This window comes from Zootoca vivipara, chromosome 9 (assembly GCF_965207765.1).
Source record: "Zootoca vivipara chromosome 9, rZooViv2.hap1.1, whole genome shotgun sequence".
NCBI lineage: Eukaryota > Metazoa > Chordata > Lepidosauria > Squamata > Lacertidae > Zootoca > Zootoca vivipara.
This window is the reverse complement of record NC_142592.1, coordinates 49,399,719-49,417,128: the sequence shown is the minus strand read 5'-3', so window position 1 is coordinate 49,417,128 and position 17,410 is coordinate 49,399,719. Positions and strand designations below refer to the sequence as shown.

General features: G+C 43.2%; 1 protein-coding gene across 1 annotated transcript in view; it reads right to left on the bottom strand.

Moving 5' to 3' along the window:
- GNPTAB (N-acetylglucosamine-1-phosphate transferase subunits alpha and beta) overlaps positions 1-17,410 on the bottom strand; it is a 51,948-nt gene that overhangs the window by 20,606 nt on the left and 13,932 nt on the right. The window contains exons 5-10 of the mRNA XM_035126756.3: positions 15,203-15,408; positions 12,480-12,544; positions 12,112-12,246; positions 1,947-2,108; positions 1,161-1,340; positions 768-938 (exon numbers count right to left, since the gene is read on the bottom strand). Of these exons, the coding sequence (XP_034982647.2) occupies positions 768-938; positions 1,161-1,340; positions 1,947-2,108; positions 12,112-12,246; positions 12,480-12,544; positions 15,203-15,408 (919 nt within the window). The remainder of the gene's footprint in view (positions 1-767; positions 939-1,160; positions 1,341-1,946; positions 2,109-12,111; positions 12,247-12,479; positions 12,545-15,202; positions 15,409-17,410) is intronic.

The following is a 17,410-nucleotide window of genomic DNA, read 5'->3' as shown; positions in this document are numbered from 1 at the left end:
GTTATTCGTAAGTAGAGGTACCACTGTACATACTGCATCACTTATAAAGGGTGCATAAATCATGTATTATTCACAGGGTCACTCTTCAAAATACTTGCCAGCAGCGATACAGAAATACTTGGCGCCCTAGTTGCAAATAGATGGATATTTTGGACTAGGGAAACAGAATCTAAGTAAATAATTATTACATAGTTAATCATTTTTAGATATTTTTGTGTTTTTACACTAAGAGCTTTGAGATTTAATATATCCAGTAGAGATTACTCATTGCAAAATGCACCTTTACCCCCATCTCCGCAACCCAAAATGTTGCTTTAAATATTCTGGTCAGTTACCCCTGGAAAACCAAACTGATTGCATTTGTACCATCAAAACTTGGTTTAATAAACCACAACATGCATGAGCTCCATCATACGAAACACACAAAATGAACCACAGCTGCCCATTACACACAAACCAGGAAATATAGTTAATGGTTTCTAAACAAGCCAAACTTGCAAACCCCTCATAAATGTAATGATTAACTGGCTTCCTGCTTTGTTTTGCTGCTCACACAGAAAGAGCAGTGAAAGGGCTACTTGCAAGAGCACATGGCTTGTGCATATTCTGGCTTATTAACCTCACCATTCTTAAGTTTTGTTCTCATATTAGTCACCTCTGTTATTGTCAAGCTTGGTGAAAGCAAAATCAAACTAGGCATCTCCTAAATGATGAAAGCTGTCTGATCTCTCAAATTGCATACATAAAATTATTTTGTGGTGGCTTACCTTTTGACCCTTGGAGTGACTAAAGAAATCATCAGGCCACACATCCTTTCCAAACATCACATCATCATTTAAATAAATGAACTTCTGGGACAGACCTGAAATACGATGAATGTGGCTTTCAATGGCAGGAGAACTAAAAGTGGGTAGGTGACTCAAATTCTGAAATATCTCCTAGAACAATAAAAGGAAATATTATTTTGGGGGGGATCTCATGAGAGGTTTCAAAATGCTTTCCAAATGTCATTTGGATGCAACATTTCAAGTCAGCGTTTCACGTGTAGGGTGCAATTGCAGCGAAGAAAACTTCACATGAATATGCCTGTATATCCCACACTTCTTAATGATGCCATTTAGGGCAAGAGTTCCCAGATAACAGAGTCAGACACTTTTTACCTGATGAGTTACTATAGATATCCGGGGATTATCCAAATTAAGCCAGGAAGGAATCTGCCCGTTGGTGGCTATGAAGATATGCCGTACCCAGGGAGCATGCCTCTCTATTGACCGCAGTGAATACCGTAGCTCTTCATTGTCTTCAAAACGGCTGGCTGAAACATCTTCATCCTGTTTAGACTATTAAAGACAGTGACACACAACTATACTGACAGAATGAGAGCGACATTTGCGTCTAAAAGCTGCCATTATTCAATTAAAAACACCAAAGACGGATTCATGTGGTGCTTTGCCTAAAGAGAGATAATTTCAGGGCAGAGGGGGCATGTGTTTTCACAGCTAAATACATAAGGGTTGAGGAAATTAAAAGGTTGTGGGGGGGGGGTTGTGGGGGTGTCCTCCACCATTTTCCATTCAGGCTCTCACATCTACAGTAAGTTTTAAGATATCAGCAGTAAAGGATTTAAAGTGTCACATCTTGTTAACTGTCTTGCATTGCTGCTACTGCCATCATTAAGGTCTGTGTAACTCTATTCCACAACTATTACATGTCGCTTCCCTCAGTGAGCAAAGGCCAGAAGCCTGCAAAAGAAGGCCAGCAGTAACTAGTGTGGGATGACAGGCGTTGTGGTCTGGCATCATCTGGAGGGCATCACACTGACTACGCCTGCTGTGTGGAATACAGTTTTCAAATTGCTGCCAATTCTCTGTCATTGTCATCCGTTACCTAAATCTCATGAAGCTTTGCCATAATAGCATGCCCATACACCAGAGAATGATTCCTACCTGGCTGATGGCACTGAGATCCCATAATAAATAAGCAGGGTTAAGTGTCAGTTCTTTCCCTTCTATAGTCATGTTCTTCTTAGCTTGGTTGTTCAGCTCTTGGAAATCCTTAGGGTTATTCAGTTGCAAGAGAGCTACGCCAGCTTCCGAATAAAGCTGCAACTACAAAGGAGAAACCAATATTCCAATCCTGGCACGTACCCACAAATGAAATGTGGTTTGTTTGCTTTTTGCATGACTCATTGACAGCACAATATTCTTGCCGTAAGTTAGAAGAGGTAGGTGGGAGAGCAGAGAATTCAATACAAAACTGTAATCCAAGTGAAACATAAAAAGGTATCATTCACAAGGGAACTGCACCTGGGAATCAAAAGGGAACATTTCTCAAAGAAAGACTAACAATTGAACATTATACATTATAGCAATCTGAGTTCTCCATGTGCTGATCCTGATACTATATATATAAACTTGCACAACAGGAAGGTATTCCCACGCTCAGTGAGACCTCAAGGTTTGTGGAAGTGCAAAAATCTTTACAGGGCAGGGGGAACCCTGTGGACTGAGCATACTCGGTTTACACATAATGTCAACGTAAGGTGCATTGGAGGAACCTGAGGAGGATGACTCCACAATGGCTTCCAGTCTGTTTCTGGGCCCAATCTAAAGCGCTGCTTTAAACCTTTAAAGCCATCGTCTTCCATACGTACCTAGCTGAATCTTAAGATGTTCTTTGGAGGCCCCCACTGAATAAAGTGCTTTCTAAGGCCCTTAGAAAGCACTGCTAATAACAAGGCCAGTGGAAGTGATGATATTCCAGCTGAACTATTTAAAATTTTAAAAGATGATGCTGTTAAGGTGCTACACCCAATATGCCAGCAAGTTTGGAAAACTCAGCAATGGCCAGAGGATTGGAGGAGATCAGTCTACATCCCAATTCCAAAGAAGGGCAGTGCCAAAGAATGCTCCAACTACCGCACAATTGCGCTCATTTCACACACTAGCAAGGTTATGCTTAAAATTCTACAAGGCAGGCTTAGGCAGTATGTGGACCGAGAACTCCCAGAAGTGCAAGCTGGATTTCGAAGGGGCAGAGGAACCAGAGACCAAATAGCAAACATGCGCTGGATTATGGAGAAAGCTAGAGAGTTCCAGAAAAACGTCTACTTCTGCTTCATTGACTATGCAAAAGCCTTTGACTGTGTCGACCACAGCAAACTATGGCAAGTTCTTAAAGAAATGGGAGTGCCTGATCACCTCATCTGTCTCCTGAGAAATCTCTATGTGGGACAAGAAGCTACAGTTAGAACTGGATATGGAACAACTGATTGGTTCAAAATTGGGAAAGGAGTACGACAAGGTTGTATATTGTCTCCCTGCTTATTTAACTTATATGCAGAATTCATCATGCGAAAGGCTGGACTAGATGAATCCCAAGCCGGAATTAAGATTGCCGGAAGAAATATCAACAACCTCCGATATGCAGATGACACAACCTTGATGGCAGAAAGTGAGGAGGAATTAAAGAACCTTTTAATGAGGGTGAAAGAGGAGAGCGCAAAATATGGTCTGAAGCTCAACATCAAAAAAACCAAGATCATGGCCACTGGTCCCATCACCTCCTGGCAAATAGAAGGGGAAGAAATGGAGGCAGTGAGAGATTTTACTTTCTTGGGCTCCTTGATCACTGCAGATGGTGACAGCAGTCACGAAATTAAAAGACGCCTGCTTCTTGGGAGAAAAGCAATGACAAACCTAGACAGCATCTTAAAAAGCAGAGACTTCACCTTGCCTACAAAGGTCCATATAGTTAAAGCTATGGTTTTCCCAGTAGTGATGTATGGAAGTGAGAGCTGGACCATAAAGAAGGCTGATCGCCGAAGAATTGATGCTTTTGAATTATGGTGCTGGAGAAGACTCTTGAGAGTCCCATGGACTGCAAGAAGATCAAACCTCTCCATTCTGAAGGAAATCAACCCTGGGTGCTCACTGGAAGGACAGATTGTGAAGCTGAGGCTCCAATACTTTGGCCACCTCATGAGAAGAGAAGAATCCTTGGAAAAGACCCTGATGTTGGGAAAGATTGAGGGCACTAGGAGAAGGGGACGTCAGAGGACAAGATGGTTGGACAGTGTTCTCGAAGCTACTAACATGAGTTTGACCAAACTGCGGGAGGCAGTGCAAGACAGGAGTGCCTGGCGTGCTATGGTCCATGGGGTCATGAAGAGTCGGACACGACTAAACGACTAAACAACAACTGAATAAAGTGAAGTGGGTCACCACCAAAGAGAGGGCCTTTTTGGTGGAGGCACCCTAGTTATGGAACAGCCTTCACAGGGAAGGTCACCTGGCGCCATCTTTGTCTTCTTTCCAGCACTAGGTCACCTAAGCCTTTTAAATAACCAATGTAGTCCAAGTGTCCCATTATTGTTTTCATACTGATATATTGTAAACAGCTCCGATAACCTTATGCTATGAGGCCATAAACAAACAAGCCTTTTTGTTGCAGAATCATGTGTGCATCATCCAGTTGGTTCCACATCATTACGGACCCAGATTATTACCACCACATCTGTAGCCTGCCTCTTCTTCAAGAAGCCCTGGGTAGTATATGCAAGCTATCCCATTCTAATCCTCAAATTCAACCCATAAGGAAGGTTAGGCTAAGAGAGAGATTCTCATAAATCCATAAATTTCATGATTTAACCCAGGTCTTCTCAGTCTAACACTTGATCCATTTTTTCACGCTAGCTCTCTTCAGCATATGGCAGCTTCTACCTTTCTCAGGAAAAGCCAGTACCTGTTCCCCCATAACACACTAAAAGTTAGGTAGATAAAACAGATGAAAACCAACAAGGGTTAGCTAGAAAGAGAAATTGTATTCAGACGTAACTTCTATCATCCAAACAATGATAACAGCTCCTGTGCTATAGTAATCCCTGGCTTCATAAATTCCTAATTTGCTTAAACTGTAGTTTGCTATTACATACAAATCACGACAGTTGAAGTTAAGACTCCAAATCAGGATTGCAAGTCACAGTTTGATGCTGGTTTGTTGTTTGGAAGGCTTGCTCAAACCACTGTTTGCTGGTTCAGATAAAACGATAAACTATGGTTTGATCAAAGCACGAAATGGTCAAGTAAGCCAAGCACAAGAAGAGAAGAAAGTGAGGGGTAGGAGAAAGTCCATAAGCACAGGACTTGTTTTGCAACTGAACCCCAGTAATTATGTCTGAATGCAGCTAGAGTCCTAGAAATTATTTACCCTACAATCCATGGACAGTGAATCTAGGACTTCTTGTTTTTTGAAATAAATAAAAATAAACCAACTTCACGATCCTGTAACATCCAGTCTCCTTAAACTGAAAATACCATTTGCATCGAATGTCATTTTTAAGATACTATACCATATCCTGAAATGAAGCTGCCCATCAGTTGTTTGTTTATCTATGTGTTCGCCAATACACATTTCTGAAATGGCTTAAAGGAACTAGAAATCTGAGATTCAAAAACGCTCCAGAACTAATCCATTTGTGGGTCTTCTCCGAATCCTCAGCCAAGATTTCCAATCCACCGCTAAGGTCATTTATTACTGGGGAACTGTTTGATCTGCTTGCTATTTTTAACACTTGCCACCAGTTAAGTCTAGATATCAGCTTTCATAATGGGCTAGATCAGGGGGAGGCAAAAGGTTGGTGTGCTAGGCACAACGTCAAACAGCAAATGTGGCTCACAAAGGGCAACGGGCTTTTTTTATTCAAAGAAAGCAATCTTCAGATGTACTTACTGAGGCAAGTGGTCAACAGAAAAAAAGTAAAAAAGCTACACTGGTCCCAAGGTGAGATCTGAAAGCTTAGCCATGTGTAGGCGTGTTAAAGGCAGCATTGCAACTTGCTCCTCACTTCAGGCGAGTAAAGTTAGTCCCAGGCAAACTCCTAAGTGGCTAATTTGGGCTCCAAGTGAAAAACACACACCCTACCACAGAGCAGCTGGATTGCACGACCTCCCAGCAGAGCATTGACCTGCTGGACTGCACTGAGGTGTATGTAAATGGGGTTCAGAGTCCCTCACCTTATCTGTCGATCTTAATGGGCTATAAGCCAGGGGTCCCCAAACTTACCCGGCTTTGGGCCGGATGCCCGTCGCGCCGATTGCGTGGTGGGCCGGAGGGTGGGGGAGCACGCGCGGGGGCTGGGCGCGCCCATGCGCAAACGCTATTTCTGGCCGGAAATAGCTTGTGCGCATGTGCAGAAGCCTCCTCCGACCCGGAAGTACACCGGAAATGACGCTTGCTCGTGCGCACAAGCTATTTCCGTCGCTTTCCTGGGTCGGAAGTCGGCAACCGCGCCGGTAAGAGCGGGCAGCGGGGGTCCCCGGGGACCGCATAAAAGAGCCTCGGGGGCCGTATGTGGCCCCCGGGCCGTAGTCTGGGGACCCCTGCTATAAGCAGTAGCCCTTTAAAGCTGCAATATGCATAAGCAGAGAATCAAGAGTCACAGCAGCACTGAGCAAATGAGGGAAGGTGGGCAACTGCTCACTATGTAAGTATTTGCAAAAGTTGTGTTGATAGCTGCTCATAGGACCAGAATTGAACCAAGGTTAGAAAGCAAAAGATACATGCAGCCTCTGGGATTTAAAGGGTAATTGCACAGAAGAATATTCATTTATATACTTTGCTTAGTTGCCCGTGTGCACCCATTTTGTGTATGTGCCAAAATACATCACTATCAGAGGCTATGAAATTCCACTGGGCATCAGTAGCAGGGGTGGGGGGCAACCAACCCAAGTGCATTTTTAATATTTGAAATATATCCATGCAATAAATTAATTTTTGCCCAGCTTAAATGCAATCTTCACTTTCCTGTCCATCTGACTTTCCCAAAAAAAACTGCAGCTCCTTATGAGGGAATGATTCCCTATTTGGAAAGGTTGCAGCATTTAGGAGTTTTCAGTTTAGATAAAAGGCAAGAGATGAGTTAGACGGAAGTTTATAAAATCACACATGACATGGGGAAAGTGGATAGAGGCCCACGGTGGAAAGTGATCCTCAGGCTGGGAAAAATTCCACACCCTGCATTTAATGCTTTATAGCAGTATACTGCCAGATTTTTTTTAACAAATGCTATTCAGCTGCATTTATATTACATTTATTTAACATAAATGAACCCCAACCCCAAAATCGTTTCTTTCTTTTTTTAAAAAAAAAACCTGACCTTTCCTCTTTCCTTTCAGACATTTGTCCCGTTTACCCATCCCATTCTCACAGCAAACATAGGCCCAGCTGTCACGCTTGTGACATTTTAAGGCCGTTGATGGTTTGAATTCATGCGCCACCCGATAGCTCTAAATCTGACTCATGAGGTCTGTCATGGGGAAAATCCGATAAATCTCAGCCCTTCCAGAGCATCATCTGGGCAAACCGATGAAAGGGTGGCCTCGGTAGTTGTTGAGACGGAGGTAGAGTTATGGATACCAGCAAGCACTCTCCAAAAATAATGCTGTGGAAATGCTACAGATTGCAAAGCTGCCATCAAGCAGCCTCACATTTATTTAGGAGAACAACAATGTCATGCCGTCCCCTCCAATATATTTATGCAATGTTTCGCAGAAGTTTCCACTGCACGCAGGAAGGCTGTATTAAGGACACAGGATTTCCCTGTCTCTTATCCTCTTCATCCTCACCGCTATGGAAGCATGCATAAAGTTACCCTGAATAAGACAAAGCTCGACCTTTTCCTGGGTTTTCTCAGTGGTTCCAAGTCCCAACAAACAAAACACCTGTACTGATAAAAGCATATTCCCCAAATGGATCCCAAATTAAGCAAATGACTACAGTTTAACAAGGAGAGCTACCAAGTGGTAAAAAATTGATTATCAAATTATGAATGGTGCAGGTGGAGAAAAAGTCTTTCTTCTTCTTCTTCTTTTCTTCTAATCTAAGATGTTTATTCAACAAAGCGGAAAGCTCATAACTGACAAAAGGAAGTTGTTCACATAGTGGCCATGTTCAGACATTACAATAAATCACGGTCTACTGTGAAGGGAATCAATCTAGTCTCTCCCTGGAACAATCACTCATTAGCTGTTTTGTCAAAATTTGACACGCTCCAGTTAATTTTAGCAGTGGTTTGTTTCGAACACAAAGGCAAGAGAGAAACAAATTCTCACAACCACCTGAGTCTATTCATGCCAAATGAGTTATGGAAATGTAAAAATCTGTCTTGTCATAGGCCGTATGAGTAAGCAAGCCTTTTGGCTCCAGGGCAGGGGTGGGGGAACCTGTGACTTTCCAAATGTTGCTAGACTACAATGCCCATCATCCTCACCACTGGCAATGCTGGGTGGGGCTGATGGGCACAGGAGTCCAACAAACTCTGGCGAGCTGCAGGTTCCCCACCCCGGTGAAAGGCATTCCTGGATCAAACTCTGCTACGCACTCACCCCTTAACTCCCCTTTTTGTTTAGAACAATCAAACCTCAAACCACAGTTTATGAAGCTGGATCAATTCAACTTAAGTAGTAAGGAAATTTTGTCCATTATATTATTATTTTCCACCTAGTCGTTTTGATATGTTGGCACCCTATTTGCAGAATCTAACAATTCCAAAACACAGAGGCGCTTTCACTTACGCAAGATGAAATATACTGCCTTCGGCTGTACTTGAGGGTGGCTTCAAAAAATTCCACTGGGAAAACGCTTAGTGGCAGCATTTAGTCAGTGGCCCATGTGTTTCTGTCTTGTACTCTTTATAAAGATTTGAGGAGTGGGGTTATTACCATTCTATACTACCACATACCAGGTCGTTCAATCATTGCTACTGTGTCCTTTCTTCTAGCTGATCAATATAACCAGGTGACAGCAAAAACAGCAAAAATTTTAGCAGGGGCAATTAGAATAAGATCTATTATTTATTGATGTAAACCTCCAGAATTTATTTTGTATAGTTAAGTTGCCACCCCTATCTTCAGTACATTGTATTTTATTTTATTGCTATGGATAGTGGCTGATGCAAATAAAGATTCTTAATTTTTTTTAAAACCACAATTCATTGTGTTCAGAGAAAACAGCAAGCTGTGGTTAATAATTAGACGTCTCTTTTTGCATCTGGCCCTGCACAACCTTGGAAGGTTTGCCAGAAGAGAATGTGGCCCTTGGGATGAAAAAGTTCTCCCGCCCCTGATATAGAGACTGCAATTAAAATCCAGAATATAGCCTCCAGTTTCTAACACAGCCTGTACGACACACTACAATATTATAAGCATGGTTAATCCCTAAAGTTGTCTATAAATAACATTATTGCCACAGGCTTCAGCTCTAGCGCTTTCAGGAAGAGGTATCAGAAGTTACTAGAATCAAGTTAAATATAGTCGTGGAACAAAGGTTGTTTTCCATGTGTATTGTTTGGCATCAATTTATTGTCATATATTTAGTCTGTGAGCACCTTGCAGCCAAAATTCAGCCACCAGAATCAAATATTGAAGGAATCGTGATGTTTTAAAAAATGAGTATCATGGAAAAGCCTTCCCACACACAGCACCCCAAATTTGTAGCATGCAAAAATTGCAAGACAGATATGAAAGTTTTGAGTAACAGCTACAGTGGGAATGTTTGGACAAACACTGGGTTTCAAACTTTCTAACAAAAAAATAGAAATGATTCACTCCTTCATTCTGGTCTATGCTAGGTAAATAGCTACATTGGCACTGAAATACTGGTTTAACAGCACTGAACTCTCTGGCTCAAGAAGGGCATAAGATTGGAATATTTATTTTTAGGTCACCTTTGCAAAACCTTGGACCAAACATTCACGAAGATTTGAAAAGAGGAGGGTGACACCTAGTGGCCAATTGCTGATTTCTATGCAGTGTTTCAATTTCGGACTATGGCATTAAATGAAACAAATTATTTGTTTCAATGGTACCAACTTTTTCTTCCAACTTCCAGTGCCTTGGATTGGAACTGGATTGGATTTCTTTTCTTACAGAATTTCATTGTTCTGCTCAAATGCAAAGTTGTGCAATTTAAATTGATTGCAACACATTCATTCCATCAATCCGTACCGTTAAAGACTTCTTTAAATCAGGCGGAAGACCAGCTTGAGGCAAGTATCAGAAGGTGCAACAATATAACAGCTAAAGAGGCACTCAAATAATCAGACTTGTATCCAGTTGTGAGAGCAGAAACACAACGGTTTAACTATTGTACAGTACAGTGGAACCTTGTGTTACGGACGGGATCCGTTCCAGAGGCTCGTCTGACGCAAGCTGAAGTGCCGCGGCTGCACACACGGCGAAATTTAGCGCTTCTGCACATGAGCAAAGCGCGATTTAGCGCTTCTGCACATGCACGAGCGGCAAAACCCGGAAGTAACCCATTCTGGTAGTTGGCGCGGGACTCAACCCAAAAACATGTAACCTGAAGCAGACGCAACATGAGGTATGACTGTAGTGTGGAACAATTTAATAGAACAGCTTCCTTGTAGTAAGGATTTAACAAAGGCATCTGAGCAAGGATAATGGCTGGGATCCAAAGAACTACACACTAACATCTGGGTGCCTAAGGGCTGAGTTTCTCAAACATCAGCCTATCAGGCTGCATACCACTTTTGAAACCAAAAGATGCTTGTAAGATGACTCTGCTGTTCAAAGAGTGAGGAGGGTGGGGAAGACCAAAATCCCACTGGGATTGCCCAATCTCTTTAAGCCTTTAATTCACAAAAAATGATGGAAGTAGCTGCACAGATCCTATATAAAAGTTAGATCTGATGTGCAAGCATATGGTTCTATACGTAGACCACGTAGGGCATGCGTGCAACTTTGAATTCGGTCCAAAACAGCTGTGTGTGTTGACCAACACTGTTAGGCAGACTTTTTTTGCGAGTTCAGTTTAGAATAATGCAGCAAACACTTTTTGCAAAGCACGCCAAGGATATTGTAAGAGAGAGGGCTTGCAGAGAGCAGCCCACTCTGCTTACTTCCATCAGATGGGAGAGCAGCAGCAAGTCTGGGAGTTTAAATCAGGAACAGGAAGGGTTAAGACGGGTACAGGGCTCTGCAGAGTCCTGGTGGCTCAGCTCCAGGTTGGTAGCAGGGAAGCAGGGGAGGAGCTAGCTTCAGCAGGGGCTGGAAAGGAGGTAGACCGGCACCTCAGGAGCCTGGTTTGGGACCACGGAGGACCCATAGAGCAAGGAGGAGGAGCGTTTGGATGCCCAGTCTTAAAAGGGGGGTCAGAGCCCACGAGACGCCATTGTGGGCTTCTGCCCCATGCAGAGCAGACATGATTTGAGACATCTCACTACTGTATATAGCATGCACAATAAAACTCTGAAAAATCCAGAGGATGTGTGGAGTGCTTACTCGGGAGTAGCCAACACCCATCTGTGACAGATATTTATTGGGCTAATGCAAAATTGGGCATATGCAGGTACTGTACATAGTTTACATTTCCAGTGGCTTGTAATTCAGGGTGCCAGAGCTCATAGAATTGTGGAGTTGGGGAAGGTCTTGTAGGACACTTGGGAGGTGTACACACCATACATTTAAAGTGACCATAGGAACCTCAGTGTGTTATGGGTGCTGGGAAATGCAACTCTGTGAGAGGTAAGCCACTGTTCCCAGGATTTGGAGCGGGGATGGTGCTTTCAATGTATGGTGCATATGCAGAACTAGACCAGAGGTCGGCAACCTAAGGCCCGTGGGCCACAAGCAGCCCACGGGGGTCATTTAACCAGCCCACGAGCCACCCCCAAACCGAGCCACTTTCTCGGCGAGTCCCCGCGCACTGCGCTAAACTGGCACAGCGCAGCGCAGGTACTCGCTTCCACAGCACCGGAACTCGTGGGCGGGTGCGCAATCCGGCCCACAGAGGGATCTCCGCTGGAGTGAACTGGCCCGGGCGAGGTAAACCTTGCCGACCCCTGAACTAGACCAACTTCCTGGATTTCCTGCCTCAAGCAGGCCATCTCCATCAGAATTTTTAGTTTGCAGCCAAAGTTTTCAAATCAGGATTTGGCATCTTTTGAATAACCTATGAGACTACTACAATGGTAAATGAATAGGAGAATTCATTTTGATTTGCATGCAAGGAGAAAATGGTTTTTGGCAGAAAGTTTACTCCATTATTCACAATCATCTGCTATATTTTAATCTTATCCTAGTTGACACTTACCTGCTTTATCTTGGAAGCAAGGCTTTCGGGCAGTTTCGCTCTTAGTTGATTTGTCTCTTTGAATGTAAGTGGAAATCCTTTGAGGAAAACTAAGTCTTGCATTATTACTAAACCAGGAACTTCTTTGTCTGTAGTCTGCAAGTAAGGGAATTTATTATTTACTTAATTCTCTTTTTAAAGAATTAACACATTTTTTCCCATTGTGCCCCCCAGGGGAGAACTCACGCTTTTAGCATGAAAATTTTACTTACAAGCTATTACAGCAGTTATGGAAATATTACAGCAAAACAAAGAATTTTTAGAAACAGGACCTTGCAAGGATCCAAACTTTCTAGTATGTATACCATCATCATTTTAAAGGAACATACCAAATAGCCTCTCCACACTGCTTGCTTGCTGCTTTCCTTTAACATCTGAGAATGGGCATCTTCAGCTGGAATATTCAATAATTCAAATCACAGATCAAAACTTTTACAGAATTTTTGCAGCAATACACTGCATAATTTGTAAATAAAAACTCTTTTAAGATCTCACATATACTTGCTATGGGACACTTTCTCTCTTACAATTTTCTCTTACAATCCAGTGGTATATAATTTTATGAAATAAATATTTTTTAAACAACAATACTGCAGAATGGGGATAACTTGCCCCCGAACCATCAGAGTTGGTTATTAAATTTCAAAGCCAAATGCAATGTTTGTTAGCCAATGGGAGAAACAAATCCCAATGCCACAGTCCCATGATGAAGAGCTTTCTCTGCATCAGCTATTGCTAACAGAATAAGAAGTAAGAAAACATGTTTTATCTGGAGGTTGGGACCTGTAACAAAATGTTGCAGGATGAAGGATTCCAGCAACTCCATTTAATGTCCCTCCCTCCATTTTCCAACACTCTCTCCCCAAAGAAAGTCCTCATGGGGCTATTTTGCGTCGATTAGCTACTGGGCTAAGTTCAAGGTGCTGGTACAAAGTCCTATGGGACCAGGATACCTAAAAGACTGTCTCGACCCTTATATAGTCATCCGATTACTGTGCTCCGCAGACAATGGCCTCCTACAGATACCATATTGTCAGGCAATCTGTCCCATATGACCTAGGAATTTGGCCTTTAATGTGGCAGCACATATTCACTCTCATATATTATCTTTTGGTTGCCTATTGAAGACCTTTCATTTCCAACAAGCCTTTTAAGTGGAGTTTTTTGTTTTTTGTTTAATCCCTGTTCCTCTGTTGGACACGGAATTGCTTTTAATGTTAAAATTGCTCTGGGGTGTTTTACGGGAAGTGCTTCATAAACAAAATAAAAAATAAATACAACTACCATCTCCTTGTGTACAGACAAAGAAGATGCATCAGTGTCTCTTGTGGGCAGCAATGTCTCAAGGGACCGTGAGTGGCACGTCTCAAAGAGCAAGAAAGGCAATCTGAACAGGCTATGCAACACCTCACCTCATCATGAAAGCAAAATGCAGAGCACTGAGAGAACAATTACAACATGGTCCACACTTTGATAACCATCAGTTCGCCTACAGGAGAAATAGGTCAACAGATTGCTACAGCTTTTCACCTTGCAGCGAGTCATCTGGAGAGACCAGGGAATTATGTCAGAATACTGTTTATTGATTATAGCTCAGCTTTCAATACCATCCTTCCAGACATTCTCATCGGAAAGCTAAGGGACCTGGACCTTTCGTCTAACATCTGTGATTGGATTAAAGACTTTCTGAGAGATCGGACACAAAGAGTGAGGATTGGGCCTGTTACATCTACCTCCCTGAAGCTCAGCATTGGCACTCCACAGGGATGTGTGCTAAGTCCATTCCTGTATTCGTTATATACATATGATTGCATTTCATCTGACCCATCTACTGCACTTATTAAATTTGCTGATGACACCACCATAATGGGTTTAATTACAGGCAGTGGCGAATCTGCGTACAGGGGGGAGGTTCAAAAGGTATCCACATGGTGCTCTGAGAACAATCTGCACCTAAACATTGGCAAGACAAAGGAGATGTTGGACTTTCGGAGGAAGAGAGGGGAGCTAGCCCCATTGTATATCGGGGGGGGGGGCTGTGTGGAGAGAGTCTCTTCCTTTAAATACCTGGGAGTCCATCTTAGTGAAGACCTAACTTGGAAACTCAATACAGCCCAGGTGGGTAAGAAGGCCCAACAGAGACTTCATTTCCTCAGGGTCTTGTGAAAGAACCAAGTTGGACAGCAACTGATGATTTCCTTCTCATACTGCATTACGGTGTGGTATGCTGGTTTGACAGCCATGGACAGAGAGCCCCTACGGAGGGTGGTGAAGACAGCACAGGCTATCGTGGGCTGTCCCCTGAGTCCACTAGATGTTATCGCAAGAGACCGTTGCCTCAGAAGAGCGAGGAACATTCTCAGGGATGACTCACACCCTGGCCAGCACCTTTTAAATCTCCTGCCCTCGGGCAGGAGATATAGAAGCATGATAAGCCGCACCAACAGGTTAAAGAACAGTTTCTACCCATGGCCCGTGAGGCTGCTGAATGGAAGACAGCAACATTGCAGTTGATGTTCGGGGGTTGGTGGTCATACGACAGCACACAGAGTGACAAGGACTAAGAGATTGTGGGGGGGGGGCTTGTTTAATCTCACTGTAAACAAGTGGTACAGTGACAATAAAGTATTTCTATTTCTATTTGCCCAATGCAAAATCCCTCTGCTGCTGTTGTTGAAAAATTAAGAAACTGTAACAAATTGTTCTCCAAATAAAATAAGTGGTAATGTCGTTATTTTCATTAAGGAGGCACCACCACCAATATTTTTGCGTATAAACCGGGGGACACCAAATCATTCACTACGTGTACATTTTTCTCTACATATACTGTACTTAAATCAAGTTTCTAGAACATTTAGGGGGGGGGGCTTTTTTAGGACACATTCTCCTCTGCTTACTAAGTTTATCTACTGACATCCTTTAATCATTGCAACAACAGGAGAAGGAGGAGGAAATCCCCTAGAGAAGAGTCCCCTGAAACAGCAGTAATCCTATGGTAAACTAAAACCATATGTTGCCAATTAGTGGGAGAAGACTTAAAATAGATCCTTACCTTCTTTAGAACTGTCAAACACAACTACGGTAACGTTGGTGGAAGGGTTTTTTGGCTTCGCAACCAGGAATATATTGTTGGCAGATCTCAGCAGGGGATAGACAGATGGCAGGTCCTTAAGAGTGATGTTGCTCCGCAAAGCTGGATCCAAGACGAGCATTGGCACTTTTATGCAGTGTGTCAGTAAACATTCCAGTTGCTTCTCACTAGGATCAAGACAGCAAAAGTCAGGCTTGCTCTCAGGTTCAAAGCTGCACGTGGCTATTCAGCTTTGACTAGCTTTTGTAAATAAGCACACACACACCCAAAAATCTCTGTTTAATAAAATAATAATAATAATAATAATAATAATAATAATTTATTTATACATTGATCCCCTTCATGGATCAATGCCTTGTCGTGGCGAAGGGGCTTGAATAACTCAGAGAAGCTATGAGCTATGCCATGCAGGGCCACCCAAGTTGGACAGGTCATAGTGGAGAGTTTTGACTAAACGTGATCCACCTGGAGAAGGAACTGGCAAGCCACTCCAGTATCCCTGCCAAGAAAACTCCATGGACAAAGACAACACCGCACAATTGCGCTCATTTCACACGCTAGCAAGGTTATGCTTAAAATTCTACAAGGCAGGCTTAGGCAGTATGTGGACCGAGAACTCCCAGAAGTGCAAGCTGGATTTCGAAAGGGCAGAGGAACCAGAGACCAAATAGCAAACATGCGCTGGATTATGGAGAAAGCTAGAGAGTTCCAGAAAAACGTCTACTTCTGCTTCATTGACTATGCAAAAGCCTTTGACTGTGTCGACCACAGCAAACTATGGCAAGTTCTTAAAGAAATGGGAGTGCCTGATCACCTCATCTGTCTCCTGAGAAATCTCTATGTGGGACAAGAAGCTACAGTTAGAACTGGATATGGAACAACTGATTGGTTCAAAATTGGGAAAGGAGTACGACAAGGTTGTATATTGTCTCCCTGCTTATTTAACTTATATGCAGAATTCATCATGCGAAAGGCTGGACTAGATGAATCCCAAGCCGGAATTAAGATTGCCGGAAGAAATATCAACAACCTCAGATATGCAGATGACACAACCTTGATGGCAGAAAGCGAGGAGGAATTAAAGAACCTTTTAATGAGGGTGAAAGAGGAGAGCGCAAAATATGGTCTGAAGCTCAACATCAAAAAAACCAAGATCATGGCCACTGGTCCCATCACCTCCTGGCAAATAGAAGGGGAAGAAATGGAGGCAGTGAGAGATTTTACTTTCTTGGGCTCCTTGATCACTGCAGATGGTGACAGCAGTCACGAAATTAAAAGACGCCTGCTTCTTGGGAGAAAAGCAATGACAAACCTAGACAGCATCTTAAAAAGCAGAGACATCACTTTGCCGACAAAGGTCCGTATAGTTAAAGCTATGGTTTTCCCAGTAGTGATGTATGGAAGTGAGAGCTGGACCATAAAGAAGGCTGATCGCCGAAGAATTGATGCTTTTGAATTATGGTGCTGGAGGAGACTCTTGAGAGTCCCATGGACTGCAAGAAGATCAAACCTATCCATTCTTAAGGAAATCAGCCCTGAGTGCTCCCTGGAAGGACAGATCGTGAAGCTGAGGCTCCAATACTTTGGCCACCTCATGAGAAGAGAAGAATCCTTGGAAAAGACCCTGATGTTGGGAAAGATTGAGGGCACTAGGAGAAGGGGACGACAGAGGACAAGATGGCTGGACAGTGTTCTCGAAGCTACGAACATGAGTTTGACCAAACTGCGGGAGGCAGTGCAAGACAGGAGTGCCTGGCGTGCTATGGTCCATGGGGTCACGAAGAGTCGGACACGACTAAACGACTAAACAACAACAACAACCCCACCCATCTGGCTGGGTTTTCCCAGCCACTCTAGACGGCTTCCAACCGAATATTAAAAACAATACAGCATCAAACATTAAAAACTTCCCTAAACAGGGCTGCCTTCTGTTCTCTTCTAAAAGTAAAATAGTTGCTTATTGCCTTGACATCTGCTGGGAGGGTGTTCCACAGGGCGGGTGCCACTACTGAGAAGGCGCTGTCTGGTTCCCTGTAACCTCACTTCTTACAATGAGGGAACTGCCAGAAGGCCCTCGGTGCTGGATCTCAGTGTCCGGGGTGAATGATGGGGGTGGAGACGCTCCTTCAGGTATACAGGACCGAGGCCGTTTAGGGCTTTAAAGGTCAG